Genomic DNA, 17,774 nt, shown 5'->3' with positions numbered 1-17,774 from the left:
TTTTATCGCAGGAATAAGCAGCAATTAAAAAAAAATCACTATGATCGATGCACATTCTTCAGTAGGCCGCTATCAATTTCTTTATCCTGCAATTTTCATTTAGGATGACACCATAATAGACACTTTACAGCCATATGTTCATAGCACCAAAATGAAATAGCCAGTTTTACTGTGTAGTCTAAATACAGTAAAAAAAAATGTATTTGTATAAGCAAAATGCAGTAAATGTTGACATTTGTAATTACACAAAATGTCCACTTCTAAGTAGAGATGCTCAGGCTCGGTTCACCGAGAACCAAACACACCTGAACTTAGCAGATCCGAGTACCGAACTTTCGCTGCCCTCGGAATTGTAAACGAGGCAAAACGTCATTGTAACGTCGTCGGATCTCGGATCTTGCGAGTTTTGGATTCTATAAGTACCACCCTGCACGGCGATCCAGTGACATTTCACAGAGGTACACAAAAGGGGTAGCACAGTTCTTGGCAGTCTGTAGAGCGGTTGGGCATCGTCATAGGTAGAATAGAAAGGGGAGGGGGTTGCAGTGTTCTTCAAAGTCTACAGTGAAATTCATGACCGCTCCATTGCTAATTGTCATTGCTGAAATAGAAAGAATAAATAGGTCTGGCAGGCTTGGTCTTCTAAATCTGCAGTCCCATAATGTACTGTGTTATATAGGCAACATACAAAGAGGAGAGCACCATTGTCAATTGTCATTGCTGAAATACAATAATAGGTCTGGCAGGCTTGGTCTTCTAGATCTGCAGTCTTTGCTGGAAAGTGTATGAAAATAATATTGTGACCTGTGAGGTGTTCAAAATTGACTGCAAATGACTTGAAATTAGTGTTATTGAGGTTAATAATGATGTAGGGGGGAGCAAAAATATGCGATTTTTGCAACAACAAAAAAATAGAGATTTTAGATGGGAAAAAAAATAAAAATAAATCAGGATCCAAAACCAAAACACGCAAGGGCGGTTTTGCCAAAACCAGAACACGGGGGTCAGTGAACATCTCTACTTCTAAGGCAATAAAAGTAATATGTTACTTTGGAGCAATATGAAGGATTTTTAATGCCGGAGCTGCATGTCTAGAAACATGAGCCCCCTAATGTATAGACAATGCCTAGTGGTAGCACAAATATTAGGGGTGCTCAAGCAAACACAGAGCTGGCACCTATGTCTAGAAGTGTCTGACAAAATGAGGTACACTAACATGCAGACTAATTTATGTGAACTGTAGGCTTATCAATATTCATGCTTTTAGCTCTTCCTGTTGCCTTAAGATCTCCACATAAATTCTGACGATCTGTCTGACAGTGTACAAAGCCGTAGTCAGATTGTAAACCTGGGGATTTTCTTCAATCCAACTGAAATGAATGATGAAGTTAGTTATGTCATAAAGAAAAAGCCACAAATGTATTAGCTAGCAGCCTAATACACATTGTTTTAAATTTAACAACAAGCAGAGAGGGGTGGGATATGTCAGGAGAGCGAACGAGCAAGTGGCAGATGAGGGAGATGTCAGGAGAGCGCTCAATAGTCAGAGGTAGGGGGATGTCAGGAGAGCGAGTGAGCAAGGGGAAGAGGAAGGGGGGATGTCACGGTGGCTCAGTGGTTAGCACTTCTGCCTCACAGCGCTGGGGTTATGAGTTCAATTCCCGACCATGGCCTTATCTGTGTCGAGTTTGTATGTTCTCCCAGTGTTTGCGTGTGTTTCTTACGGGCGCTTCAGTTTCCTCCCACACACCAAAAATATACTGGTAGGTTAATTGTCTACTATCAAAATTGACCCTAGTCTCTCTTTCTGTGTGTGTGTGTGTGTGTGTGTGTGTGTGTGTTAGGGAATTTAGACTGTAAGCTCCAATGGGACAGGGACTGATGAGAATGAGTTCTCTGTACAGCGCTGCAGAATCAGTGGTGCTATATAAATTGATGATGATGATGATGATGATGATGTCAGGAGAGCCTGCGAGAGAGCATGAGGCAGAGGAAGGGAGGTGTCAGAGAGCAGACAAACAGCAAAAGGTGATGTCAAGAGAGTAAGCAAGAGGCACAAATCATCATCATTTATTTATATAGCGCCAGCAAATTCTGTAGCGCTTTACAATTGGGGACAAACATTAATAAGACAATACTGGGTAATACATACAGACAGAGAGGTAAGAGAACCCTGCTCGAAAGCTTACAATCTATAGGACACAAATGGGGTTGCCAGGAGAGGAAGAAAGATGCAAAGAGAAGGATACCTAGGGGTAGATTGAATTCCCCATGTTGGTCTTAAGAACAACGCAGAGCGGGCATCATTACCATTACTACGGTAATATATGCACAATATTACCGTCAGTACGGTAATTTCAGTGCGGATTTTTGCTAGCAGCTCCCTTAGCCAAAAGCAGAAATCTGTGTTAAAATTACCCTACTAAAAGGTAATGATGCACCTCCCATGTTGTTATTTAGAACAACGTGGGGCATTAAATCTACCCCCCTAAATTAGAGCAAGAGGGATAATGCAAAAAAAAACATCAGTAAAGAGAAAAAAAATGGGAAGTTGATAATGCAGGCAAAACACAGAAAGGATAGATGCAGAGAGTGAGAAAAACAAATGAGAAAAAAGGAGCACTTACTATGCAGAACAGGAAAGCATGTTAAAATCCATAGGAAATCTTCCACCAGAACGTTTTTTAAATGTATCTCATGAAATACTATGGGGGGTATTCAATTGTTTCTTTTAACGCGCTAAAACAAAAAAAAACGAGCGCTCTAAAAATATTAGCGTTAATACGGTAATTACTCGCTAAATATCATCTCGCAGTTCCCTGAGCAGCGAGCTGAAATTCAGCCCGCTGGCAGCGAGTAAGTACCGTATTAACGGTTTACGCGCGCAAAATTACCGTATAATATGAAGTTTTTTTCAAGCGCTCGTTTTTTTTTGTTTTAGCGCGTTAAAAGAAACAATTGAATACCCCCCTATATGTGAGCAATAAAAGGTACAGAAATAAAGTGTAATACAGAATTTAGGAAGCAACTACATTTGCACATCAGTTTCTTAGTGCATTACAAAGTGACAAATGAGTCATTTACATTGACTTTGTTTTAGCTGGCAGGGGGCTACCGTAATGATCTCCCTCAAAGTAGGCTGAACACACTCTCTCATTATATATATATATATATATATATATATATATATATATATATATATATATATATCTATATCTATCTATATCTATCTCTCATCATAACCATTTATTTTTTTTATTATTTTTTTTTAAGTAATTTTTATTAGGGTTTTTTCAAAACAAAACAATGAGTTTGAAACATACCAAAAGAATGTATAAACATACTGCATACATATGAAATTCAATAAAGTTTACACAGAATAGTAAGAAAGACTTAGATTAATTATCTAAAATCCGGTATATTGTACATGGAAAAGAAAAATGTTGTTTATTTTCATTTTTCCATAACCATTTATTTATATAGCGCCACTGATTCCGCAGCCCTGTACAGAGAACTCATTCACATCGGTCCCTGCCCCATTGGGGCTAAATTCCCTAACATACACACACAAAGACAGACAGAGAGAGTGAGAGAGAGACTATGGTCAATTTTTATAGCAGCCAATTAACCTACTAGTATGTTTTTGGAGTGCGGGAGGAAACTGGAGCACCTGGAGGAAACCCACACAAACACGGGGAGAACATACAAACTCCACACAGATAAGGCCATGGTCGGGTACTGAACTCATGACACCCAGCACTGTGGAGATTTTTTACTCCAATTGTAAATTGTAAACGGGTAGAAGAGGAACTTTTACTAACAGTAAAGTTTATTTATGAATTCCATTCAGTAACCCTATTCTTGAGTATAGTTCAGGTTTAAAGCATACATATCACGAAAGCTGGGAACACACTGCAAAAACTTTCGACCAATTTGCTATCACCAACGATTTTACAAATGATTGAAGTCCCAATCAGTCTGCAGATTCATGTTTACACACTATACGCAATTTACCTTCTGATCTGTGCTCTTCATTTGGTCCAAGAGCAGTGTGGTCAGTCATTCCTGTCACACCGATTATAAAACACAAAATAAACTTTTCCACAATGTCATTATAAAATTCTTTAGCTTCTGTGACTTTGAAATGAAATATTCAGTCTCAGAACGAACAGATGAATTATTCCACCTACAGCACTCTCTACAATTAACAACACAGACACAGGTTGATAATTCTCTCTGGGCAGCGAGTCGAGTGAGTGCATACACACTGCAGGATCGCAAAGGCGGTTGGAACGAGATTTTTAAACAGGATGAGTAATCAAATGAACCAACAATCGGTACTTTGAAACGACTGTCGATCATCGTTTAACTATACACACTAATGTGATATTGGCCCGAACAGCTGTTTCTCGCTAGTTTGACCCAATAGTTGGCTGAAAAACCTGTAGTATGTACCCAGCCTAACACACAGAGTAAGACGACATTTTTAGACAAAGCTAACAGTCAGCCTATCACTTCACTAGACATTAGTGACATTAATGAGGCACAAAGAAACCATCAGCATGTTCAGTACATGACAGATTATAAGTAGTAATGATCTGCAGAACAACTTTATATACAATGTACTATACAATATATTGTACATAACTTCCCCTAAGAAACTATATACCAAAGTGCTCAGAAACTATAGCAAAATTTGATGGGTTAAATGTTGGTTATACAGTTGTAATATATGCTCCATACATTTGTAAAACCTACAAAATACACCAAATAATCAAAACATATGTGGATCTCATCGAGCTTCCATCATTGTATTCTTAATTCACACTTTAGTCATTTGTTGTATTCATGACACCAGCAGACTTACTGCAATTATCACATTCCACTGACACATGAAAAGTAATGACAAAGCGCTAACATCATTAATGCACAATTTGCTGGCTTCAAAAGGTCACAGAGATTGAAAGATGGTAAAGCAAAGGCATTATCGGCAGATTAATTTCTATTGAAGAAATGATGGAAAGTGAAATGAATTTGTTACCATGGCTCCATTGTGCTAAACATACATTTTTATACGGAGATAAACAGAGATTATTATAGTTCAGGTCTACACTGGTAGCTAGTTATTATTAGTGGATAGTTTTAGACACACATGTGACCTGTTCGTTGAATGGCCAAAATGCATGCAGAAAACAGCCAAATAATACTGGAAGATTGCCTCATTTAAGGCAACCTCCTCCCCATTTTGGCACACCGTAGAAATCTCCTGGTTCTGCAATTACACAGAATCCCCCCAGTACTAGAATTGCATTGAAGGTAAATAAGGCAAGTCTACATCTTCCAGTCTACGGTTGACCTCTCACTTTCACTCTCTCCTGCATGTGTCAGTATTAGCGTCTCTCCTGAAGCAATGTTGTCAGCTTGCAGCCTAACTAGTTGTGATGCAGTTTACTAAAAATTACATTAGTACATATAATTCCTACTACAGAGCCTTTGAATGAGCATATCGTAATGATCGTATCGTAATGATGCCACACTGATAAGGTTCCCTTTAGCAATATGCTTTAATTTAACTGACCAATGGAATGTCAGTAACACTTAATATAATCATAATTAAGAAACTGATTATAAGTTTAAATCTATGTATTAATACAGTTATGGAACCTGGTGTTTTGTGCGAAAGGATTTGCACAATATGACCTGGGCTTAAACGCTTGCTACCTTATTTCTGTGTATCTGTAATATTTACATCTAACTTATTCATAAGCTTTGTGTGGTTTAGTCAAGTGTCAAAAAGTGCTTATTGCAACTTAACTATTTAGGTACTGCTGTGCATACCAAAATGTATTACAGAAATATATGTATTTAAAAAAAGACATAAAATACATTTCTTTTATGGGTCAAGAAATTTGGGTATTTGTATTTTGACACTTTGCTTTTCCTAGTTTGCCTGACATACCTGTTCTCATGGAAAAGATTACAACCAGTTGTCTGACAATTTCATAATTATGTTTCTACAGTGGAATAGATCTGTGAAACACATGGCATTATTAGACAGAATGAGCACAAAGAAAAAGGTAATCTATCGTCAGCCTGATGCTAAAAAGTATACTACTCTCCAATTATATCTAGTGAGCAAAGATGATGTGTAAAAATAATCTTTTGAAAAGCATCATGCAGTTTTAAAAAGGTAAAAAAATCTTTACTTAAAACAACTATGTCCTCGAAGCTTTCCTTAACATACACATCGTTATGCTTAGTTTGCAACTGTCCTTAATTCCCAGGGAATAGGTTATATTTAGATTCATTAAACTTGTAATGACGAAGATTGTGGTGCTCCTATACCCGCCGAGTCAGTATCACACATCAAATACTTAGATGCACTGGCATAACAGCAAAATGTCCCTGGAAACTATATTAAATTGCTGGTAACTATTCTTTATGCCAAATGGCATTACATCAAGTGACTGTAGGTTGGGATAAAAATGCCACAAGCCATTTCTCTAACTGGGCTACAGTCTGCAAAGCTATTAAAAGGTGTTATTATTTGGCTTATATATCTAAGGCAGAGGCAGATATAGTACAGAAAAAGGGAAAACATCCAAGCATGGGAGGGGGGAGGTCAATGGCTGCCTCATTCAAGTTTCAATTTTGTCTTATCCATTATATATTTTTAAATCATTACTATTTTTATGGATGCAACAAAACATAATGGTTTTGGCCCTACTACAGCACCTAACAGACACAGCTTGATGAGTGACTTAAATAATGAGCCTGCATCCTCATTTGAATGTTGAATATATCCACCTTATGAACCAGTGACAACAGGGAGGCAGGCACGGTCTCCTTCGGTATTCAAATGCACTCTCTCGAATATCTGTTCAATCTAAAAGACTGCTAGTTCGCTGTGGTATGAAAAGAATCACTTTGGCAAATTTGAAAATACAAAAATGAAAGACAAAATTCTACTTTCTATATTGTTTGTCATTTGCCTGATGATTGACTAAGAGAGAAAAATGGAATTTCACAAATGCTATGTACTGTAGCTTTGTTGTAGAAAATCTCAAGTACAACAAATAGCACTGCAAAAACCTCTTTGTTTACTTGAGCCTAGCAGAAACGAATGTCCATGCTAGACATCATTTTATGATTGCGTCCAGTTTAGGATATGTGCAAGGTTAAGAGGTAGGAGAGCTAATCCATATGTCGTTTTCAGTTCTCACTGATGCCATGACCTACCTCCAAACTTGCCACATATATCCCTTGCAACTAGGACATTCCCTTAGCTATTGTACTGCATTAGGAATATCTCACCTCAGTTTGAGGTCTAGGAAAAGACGAACATACAGTATTATAGCACACCTCCCCCCATTGATATTGGGGAATTTGGGCGGCAGTGTGCATCGAGTGCTTCTGAAGTGCTGGGCCATCCCCAGCCCTCTTCCCTAAAAACACCCCTTATGTGCTCTGCGTTCCAGAGGCAGGTGTGCATGGCACTGTTCACCACTATTATGCATAGCAGCTGTGAATGGGACATATCTCCTAACCTTCCATCCCCCGGGACAGTGCCATCATTTCAGACCTGTCCCTCCTAAATTAGGACGGTGTGGAGATATGTTACAGGGAGGAGAAGAGAAGGAATGGGACCTGATCTGGTTTGGGAGCTGTGCAAGCTGACAAACTAGCACTATCATGGAAACGAAATAAAGTCCTAAATTTTTTCCACATTCATCCCTTACATTAGACAAATGGAAAAATAGGGTGAGAGTCCTTCATATAGTTATATGACCTTACACAGTGACAGGAATAGAAACAAAGCTTGTGAACAGATGTCAGGTCATAATATGATCTGAATACTTTATTATAACCATTCAGTAACACCATACCTCCCAACATTTCCAATAGTTATATCAGGATAAATTCAAATCCATGTCTGTCCAAGTCATGTCTGAACCACCCAACGTCCTGTCCCTTTTCACACAGGTCACACCTATTCTCGCCTAAGAAAATCAGGACTTTTGGGAGATGTAAATAAAACATGGCCATTCTGGAAACTATTTCAAAAATTAACAAAAGTCACTTTAGGTTATATCTCCTCCTTAGAGAAAACTCAAGTTTCCCTGGTGCAATGTGAATGTAAAAATTACTAAATTACTATACTAAGTATCAAAATTGTAATAAAGCATATATCTCCTCCTTAACTTCAGAAAGTTTTGTTTAGAAAGCCATGAAATAAATAACAAGCGACGTTTGATTTTAAATTAATGTATTTACAAAACTCTATACAGATTTAAAAGGAAGGTAATTATTAATAAAGCAACGCTTGGTAGTTAGACATTGGCAACTACAGTGTTGGTTGGAAATATTTATGATTCATAGTTCTAAATCATTAGCAACATCAATGATACTTATGATGCAATCAGGTAATCACTTCTAATGTTTATATCCTTGGTTGTCTTTTGTAACCCCTTGACTGCTAAGGACAAGTTGGACACACCCTCACCCACTCTTCTTGTACTTAAGGGATTCAAAACATAACCCACCGATCACTACCCACTGTGATTGGTGGGTTTTGTTGTAGTGCTATAGTGGCAGACCCACTGCATCATAATAAGGTTGCATGCATATTGTGACATCACAGTGTGCACTTGCACGCTCCTCCTGGCCAACAAGCAAAGAAACATCAGGGATAGCAGTTCTTTCAAAAAAGTTCAGAAAAACTTGGGGACATCTTCTTTCAAAGTGACTGCACCAGTTTAATTATTGTCTGCTGATCCTCTCTCACCAGCAGACAATAAATAACCTTGAAGTAGATAGTAGAAGACAGTGAGCTCTAAAAGAGATTAAATCACATCCTCCCCCCTTCAAATTAAGGTGTCCCTTTTTGGTGTGTATATATTTAATTTTTACAACAAAGGTGGGGTGAGGGGGGCTCTTTTTAAAGTCACAAACCTGCATCCGTGCTGCTTAAAAAAGATGCACCCACATTACTGATTTATAGCCAAATATTAGTAAACCTCTGCTTGGACAAATTTGGAATTTTAATATCATCTATACCAGTGACTAGCCCAGGCTTGTTTATCATTTTGTCACTACAAGCTGTAATATGTAGAATGATAAATGCAGCTGCTGCTCCAAAGAACCACAAAATTGTGACCTCTGGAGCGATAGAATACAATGACTTTCACAGAGGATAATCCACGGCAGTTTCTCCAAAATAGGTGTGTGGGGGCAGGGGAGGGTGTAGCTTTAGTGCAAAAGCACTCACATGCTTGTCATGAATTGTTACAGCAGAATAAAGACGGAGTTTTTCTTTATAACACAGAGACAAGCTCCACACTACAGAATTTTCCAACAAAGGTGTTATCTACAACAATTTTATTAACAACTAAATATAAATAAAGTCCTGATCAGCATGCCATACATATTTAAAAAGATTTACACCCTAATCTGTGCTCTTCAACTGTCATGACCATCAGCTGAAAAGATCATGATTGTAAACTCTAAAGAGATCCTGATGGTGAGTGCATACACACTGCAGGATTGGAAGGACATCGTTCCATAGCTGAGTGATAGTTATAGTTCTGCTGAACAATCAAAACAAACGATGGTCGGTGCTTTAGAACAAGTATTGTTCATCGCCTAAGTGTACACACTAATGCAATATCAGGCTAAACAGTCATTTATCGGGTGATTGGCCCGATAGTTGGCTGAAAGCACTGTAGTGTGTACCCATCCTTAATGTTCAGATGAACAACAATATACAGAACCTTTCCTCTGCCCAATACGGGTCATCACAAACACAGAATTTTCTCACATGAGTGAGATAAAAAACATGTTACGTATACTATTTGCCTGATATAAATATGTATTATATATTTGTGAACAGGAGTTGCTTGTAAGCTCTACATAGAACTTTATAAAATAGAATATCCTTACAATATAATTTTCACCATAGAGGCCCAATATAGTATCATGCAAGGTCAGCCAAGAGATTTTATTGAACAATGAAAATACAATCTGATTCTGTTTTTATTTAACTTCTAATTCATGTCATTCAGTGTATATGCTGTAGACTAATACTAAAAGAAGAGATTTTTTTTTTTACTACTTCCTGTTCCCAATATGGCCAGTGACCCAACACACACCAGTGGGAGCAACGGCAAACCAGGTTTCCTCTCGAGAAGCAATTCAAACATCTGCTTGTTGATTTTCCACCTTACTTACACTGTAATCATCATTACGGCTTGGTACGCAAGTTGACAGAGCTAAAATAAACGGTGTTAACCTGATTGTCTCCCTCTATTCCTATTGCTTAGTGGGAGGGGCTAAAGTTCAACAGCAGTAACAAGCATCATTCCCTATGAGAGGAGCAGTGACCAGTGTTCAAAAAAATAGTACAGTGGTTTTGCCACATGGGCCCTGTACTCCGCTCCTCATAGGAACCAATCATTTGAAAGAGTGGAGCATATAGCTAAGTGATTTGGTCTTGGTTGAAACATTTGTGCGATTATGCAGATTAGGGCGTGTTTTGTGTAAATAGCGCATGTATTGCATGGATCTGGTGGGGCTTATTTTGTCCCAAATTTGCCTGGCTAAATGATGGAAATTATGCAAGCTACATGCTTTTCAAACCAAACAGAGACGCTAGTTCAATTTGCCAGTACCCAAGTTATAACTGTATCTGCCAAATGCAAAAACAGTCTAAGGGATATATGTACCAAGCTGAGAGTTTCCGGCGGGTTTGAAAAGTGGAGATGTTGCCTATTGCGCTACAAAATCTGCTGGCGCTATTTAAATAAATGTCGATGATAGGAACCAGATTCCAGTTACCATTTATTTAGTACAGTCTACAAAATGATAGCTAGAATCTGATCGGGTGCTACAGGCATAATCTCCACTTTTCAAACCTGCCGAAAACTCACAGCTTGATACATTTACCCCTAAATGTTTTTAGGTGATGCAATAGATTTTTCAGCACTTCAAGGCAGAAAAATATATCAGAGACCAGACTATAGCGATCCATTCAAGGATGTGTAGCAACAAGCACTGATGAATAAATAACTTTGCCACACATCATAGATAGTTCATAGTTTGATTAAAACCTGACTCATTTTCTGCTGAAGCATTTCTAATGTTTATTCTTTACTGAGCTTGTTGTGTCTCAGCTTAATCTAATGATCTAAAAAGGATAGGTTTATTCATAACTCTGTACGGAGAGAAATCACATGAAGGCTTTCACCGATGATAATCAGTGTTAATGTGATTTCTTAAAGTACTGAACAAATGATCTGTCATATTACCAGCTTAATAAAATGACAGACAATTTTTGTAAATAAATCAACACTAAAATAAAAGCCATATGAACATCGCCCATAACAGATTATTCATGGGAAATTAAACCATCAATGGGAGGAATTTTTTTGGTACTGAAAACTTACTCATACTGTATGTGTATATATGCAAAATATGATGTTAGATTACCAAACTTAACATAGACTAGAACTGGCAGGCAATAATATAAACTTTGCGTACCCCCATTAAATACCGCTGATTCTTGTCATTTATAACCACTTGAAACAACATATCAGTCCATCACATATACAGTCCCAATATAATGTATCCGACTCCTCCAAATTTTCGATCACTTTGTATAGCCTTAAAGCCCTGGAGTGCCCAACAAAAATAAGAATGTTTTTATGCAAGTACAAGATCCCCCCTAATATCCCTTCTCACGAAATGAAATCTCTGATGCAGCATATAGCACAGTGTTTCAATGCTCCTATCCTACATACACCATTTAGGAATGCCCACATCCTCTCATTGCCTCCAGCACAATATACACATTCTGCAGTGAAAACCACTTTGCCACGCAGATCCGCAGAACCAGCTGAGCACAATAACCAAACTCATAAATAATATCCTAAGCAAACAGAACAGCCCTAACAAAAAATAGAAAAACCTCTTTTCATCAGCTTTAGGCCCCTTACCAACAAGCATCAAAAATCATGCTTTTACTTGTGTCTTTTAATGCTAATAAAAGCATGTAAATGGACAAAAAACCTATTAATTCTAATGTCCACATACCCACTTGCTCCTAAGGTCGGGAGTGGCATCTGTCTGCTCTATTGTCTCCCATTCATCCACTGACACCCCGACTGAAAGTGTTGGTTACCACCGCATGTCAAACACAATGGCATTTAACATGTAGTGCCACTGGCGGTTTCTTAAGTCCAGTGGGCAACCAATTTCCCATTTGATACAATAGCAATAAAATGCGTCTAAAATGTATTACTAAAGATCATGTATACATTACAGTAAGGGTTAAATAGACCTCTGTAAAGATATTTCAGGAGAATTTGTCATCCTGCTGATAAAGTACCCAGTATATCATCACAGATAAACTAGTTGTGTCACAGTAAGGTAATATATCATCCGTCCTTTGGGATAACATTAGCTACAGCCAACTCAAATTACTGCTCAGGGGACAAAATAAGACTTCTATGGGGAAATTTTGTTTTAAGAAAACTCATCCTATGACCATATAGTGTATGAAGTAACAAATATAAAGAAAAAGACTCATCTAATGTGTACCAACTAAATATGGAAAAAACAAAAAAGTATAAGCCAATTATATGTACACAAGTGGAAATTGATTAAAACTGAAACAAATAAAATACTGTAAAATCTGTATCAGTTTTGCACCCATGTCAAAACTCCTAGAGAAAGCTCTGACAAAAAAAAAAGTTGAGGTAAAACAGATTTAAATTACATCTCATTTAGATAGCAGCATCAGATTTTACTTCATCTGTTTAGAAACATTTCTACTGACTGATTAAGAAAAACAAACAAATCCATTAATGGTTTAGTATTGTGCAATCAGTAAAGGGCAATATAATAATTATGTGCACAAGCAGAAGTAGATCTATCTGTGGCCATTTATCAGTTAATGGTTGGGGGAAATGACATAAGAAACTGTGGAAAGACAATGGTGTTTGTGCAGTGACAAATGTATACAGATTCTGTAGCAAGGTATGGTTGAAGAGTAATGGGTTGGAGACACTGGCACATGTGGGTAATGGATTGTACATACTGCAACTGTAAATGAATTGGTCCCAGAGATACAATGTCAGTGTAAGTGAATCTGGCAGAGTGGCACTCTTCTACTATAAGAGAACTGGACATGATGGCACATTGCTTGCAAAACTAAATTGAAGTATCATACTGCTAGTGTATATTAGTATGATAGATTGTGCACATTGCTTGTGTCAGAGAACTGATACCCTGGAATATCGCTAATCTAAACGAATGGCACACTGCATTTCACTAATGTAGATGAACAGTATGCAATGCCAAATTGTAACGTAAAGAAGTGAACTACACTGGCACAATGCAAAAGTAAATACACTGCATTGACATGTTTTGTAAGTGAGCTGGATATAGTGGTATATTATGTTTCTTGTGTAAACCACTGACAGCAATGTCATCGTGCTCACTGTGTGTATAAAACAGTGCACTAACTAGCATGTTGGTACTCTGACATGTCCCTCATAGTATAAATAAACTGGGGGCAATGGCAAGAAATTAATGCATTTGAATGCTGTTTATAGTGTAAATGAACTGTGAGCCCTTTCATGTTACTTGTAGTGTAAAAGAACTGGGTGCAGTGTCATGTTTTTCCCAGTAAGGGAACTGGATGCACTAGAATGCTGCCCCTAGTTTAAACAAACTGAGTTCACTGTCACATTGCCCCTATTGTAAAAGAACCAGATGCACTAGCATGTTGTCCCTAATGTAAATAAACTAGGCACAATAGCATGTTGCCACTAGTGTAAATGAACCAGGTGCACTGAGATGTTCCCACTAGTGTAAATAAACTGAACGTACTGGCATGTTAGTATTGTAAATAACTAGTGTGCACTGGCATGTTGCCTATAGTGTAAATGAAGTGAGGGTGCTAGCTTGTTGCTTCTAGTGTAAATATCCCAGGTGCACCGGCATGTTGCCCTTAGTGAAAATGAACTGAGGGTACTAGCATATAGCTTCTAGTGTAAATAAACCAGGTGCACTGGCATGTGCCCCTAGTGTAAATAAACCAGGTGCACTGGCATGTGCCCCTAGTGTAAATAAACCAGGTGCACTGGCATGTGCCCCTAGTGTAAATAAACCAGGTGCACTGGCATGTGCCCCTAGTGTAAATAAATCGGGTGTAATCACACTGCAGTTGTCAGGCATTTGGAGAGCGCACCCATGTGTCTCTCAATGCGAATAGGTGTCACTTACCGGGCCATTGTTGGCGGTTGCCGTCGCCGTCTCCTCAGTCTCCGAAAGCGAGGGCGAGGGTCCATAGACCGAACTCCTTCTCCGCAGAGTCAGGCCGCTCCTCAGAAGGGATGGCAGCTCCCTCAGCTTATGCTTCAGCTGCGCTTGCTGCTCACGGACGCTGCGGCTCCGGCTAAGAGAGGGAACCGCTGGCCCCGTAGGGGACACACCGATACTGCTCTCTGAGGTGGGCTGCATCTTCCTCCTCCTCGCCTGCCCTACAGTCATACTGCTGCCGTGCGGTGCAGGGGCATGTTCCAGCAGCACTGTGGACAGCTGGCACAGGCTGCAGTGCTGTGTGCACGATGTATCTGCAGGCTGGGAGCCTCACCTCCGATTGTCAGAGACGCATATACACAAACACACCCCTACCTCAGTGAGGAGGGGTGGAAATATTACTGCAAACCTCACAGCTTAGTTCCTGCTGACTGACTGCGTAGAGAAATCATTCCAAAATAGCCCAGAGCTCATTTACCTGCAGAAGAGTAAATATCACATTAATGGCGTGCAAACTGCATTCATGTCTTCCACGTGTGCCTGGCAGGATTATCTAGTAGACAAGGGACACAGATACTCCAACATAAATGCAGTATGAGACAGGTTTTCAGTTGTACATTGTAGAAATAAAATCGAGAATTGTTGCCACAGCAGGATTAAAATCATTATATCCAGAGGGAGGGGGGTGATAATTACCATGTGCTGGTCCGGGCACTCAGTACCAACCGGCGTTATTCATTTATTTTTCTATTTTTTAAACCTAAATTTCTTTTTCATTTTTTTATTTATTTTTTTTTTGCCGGGGGGCGGGTCCCTGGGTGACAGGGCCGGACTGGCTCCGCCCACTTCGTTGGTGGGGGGGAGCAGCGCGCCAAAAAAAAAAAAATCCTTACCTCCTCACAGCGTGGGCGCCCCTCCTACTCCCTGCTCCGTACGTGCTGAATAACGGGCGTGACGTGGCGTCATGACGTCACGCACGACACCTAGAGCCATTCAAAAATTTGCACCTTTGGGGAACTGAATACTCTGAGAACTAAACGTCTCACTTAGACTATTACAGGTAACAGGAATATTGAAATATAAGTAAATGGGTTCAAGGGAACAGGAAGAGAGAGAGGAAGTGATCAATGTGACGATCTCGTTCTCATTAACGGGAGAAAGAAGTGAGGGGGGATAGGTGAGTGAACATGGGTCTGGGTTGAAGGCTAACCTGTGACACTCCAGGTGTTGGGAAACTACAAGTCCCAGCATACCCTTCCAGCAATAAGCTGCTGTATATTGACAAAGCATGCTGGGACTTGTAGTTTCACAACACCTGGAGTGTCACAGGTTAGCCAACACTGACCTAGCCAGAGGAGACTCCTTGATGGATCGTGTTGATTTACCTTTGAAAGTATTAGTGCATGATTGGAACAAACTTATACCATCAGCAGTAAAGACTAAAATTGTAATTTAATTGTGAAGCATTTGGAATAAACTCAACAATTTTCCGCTAGGATGTCTGAACACCGGTAAGTACTTGGACATACTAGATGAAGACAGGATATAATAGTGTGTTCTTAACACAAGTACTTACCTTTTGCATGATAATATCACAATAATCTAGATTAGAATTGGCTAACATTTGTTTGGAGATTAGTAATGATATGTATTTCTTATTATTTTTGTGAAAAGTCTATATTTTCTATTTTTTTTTTATTGTTCAGACACATATCCTTATATGTTAATGCTAGAGATATGATTGACAGATGAGCCATTTAAATTCTGACATATATGAAATACACATACTACATTACAGTAACATTTTACTACTGATAATGTAAGAAACATCCACCATGCTGTAGACACTGCTAGAAAGTCTGTCATTGTAGAAAACATTTGACATTTTATGTTAAACACATCCTCTGTGTTTAACATAAATAGAAATGCAGGATACAACACAAATAGAATGAGCTGCCTACCAGGTGTGTCCTGCTATTCATGGGTTACAGATCATGCCAAAAGAAACCGATGACCTCTATAGTGAAAGACGTTCCAGCTGCATCTGTGTAGTGGACACAGTTAACTAGAAATCCCAAGCAACTAGCCTGGCTATGAGGAGATTTTATATATATATATATATATATATATATATATATATATATATATATATATATATATATATATATATATTCGCTGAAGTACCTGGTGTTGCCTGGGTTTAAATCTTCAAGTTATGAATCGGTTGGATGTAACTGTCAACCTTTTAACAATAATTAGCAGCTCTTTTAACACCCCTATGAGGCGGCCGCCCAGTGTCATTTTTGCATTAATTCTCATCCAAATCCATCCAGTGGAAGGCTCAGAACAGCCCCCCAGGTCAAAGTTCTGGCCAGTGTACACCAACCAGAGGTCTGACTTCACCTCGCGTTGGTGTCATTCCAATTTGTGCAGGGGTGTCCGAATTCTTAACCAGACAGACAAACAAAGAAACAGACCAATGAATTTTTATATATATATATATATATATATATATATATATATATATATATATATATATATATATATAATTAGAGAGAGATAATGTAGATATGTACATGTGTGTGTACCTGGTAATTGTACAGGCATCTCTGTAAAAACTCAGCAGTGCCATTTCCACTTGTACAGTTGTTTAAAATCTTCCACTTCATATGAACCACTGATTCATGCTGCTAGCCAAGGCACCCCCCACCCAAACCCCTAAAAGCTCCTCTGCTCATCAGCTGCTTAAGGAAATAGTGAACGATGTGGACAGCGCACAGGTGGCAGAAAACACTCCGGGGTTCAAGCCCAGACTCCCAACACAGCACTTTCTCAATTCAAGTGGTGCCCATATAATAAACAAATACCTTAGTGTGTGTGTGTGTATATATATATATATATATATATATATATATATATATATACATACATACAATAAAAAAAAGAGCCCCAACATTAAATGAATACCCTACCACCATCCCCCACATATCATTGATAACCCTTCACACCAGCTACCACATAATAATAGTAGCACTCCCACTAGCTCCCACATAACGTTAATACCCTCCCCCACACTAGTCCTCACATAGCATTAATACCCCCACCAACTCCCACATAACAATACCCCTCCCACATAATATTAATGCCACACCCTAACATTGTATTAATCCTGCCCAAGACACCGGACCTTGAAAGCTGTGAACTTTCTGCACTAGCCATATATAGAGAGTGGAGGGAACATGAGAAACATTGGGAAGTAGGAGGGGAGGTTTGAAGTGGACTTGGGACATGTGGAAGGGACGGTGCAGCTCATATGTGGTTAGTCCTGAGGAGTGGCCATTCATCAGGAAACACAGAGATTGGAACAGTCCCCTTTTGGCCATGGCCAGCACCAATAATTCTGTGCTGCCTCGACTCCTTGTGCCCAGAGTTGTATGTGAAACCCTATTAATAAA

The 17,774-nt window shown here is 39.0% G+C and overlaps 1 protein-coding gene across 1 annotated transcript in view; it reads right to left on the bottom strand.

Moving 5' to 3' along the window:
• The window catches only part of RAPGEF5 (Rap guanine nucleotide exchange factor 5), a 178,221-nt gene extending 163,191 nt beyond the window's left edge, over positions 1 to 15,030 (bottom strand). Inside the window, exons 1-2 of the mRNA XM_075212192.1 lie at positions 15,016 to 15,030; positions 14,284 to 14,797 (exon numbers count right to left, since the gene is read on the bottom strand). Coding sequence (XP_075068293.1) covers positions 14,284 to 14,550 — 267 coding nt within the window. The 5' untranslated portion in view covers positions 14,551 to 14,797; positions 15,016 to 15,030. The remainder of the gene's footprint in view (positions 1 to 14,283; positions 14,798 to 15,015) is intronic.
• Between the last annotated feature and the right edge of the window lie 2,744 nt (positions 15,031 to 17,774).

The sequence above is a fragment of the Mixophyes fleayi genome, chromosome 5 (genome assembly GCF_038048845.1).
Source record: "Mixophyes fleayi isolate aMixFle1 chromosome 5, aMixFle1.hap1, whole genome shotgun sequence".
NCBI lineage: Eukaryota > Metazoa > Chordata > Amphibia > Anura > Limnodynastidae > Mixophyes > Mixophyes fleayi.
Note: the sequence above shows the minus strand (reverse complement) of the source record. Positions and strands in the feature narration are given on the sequence as shown.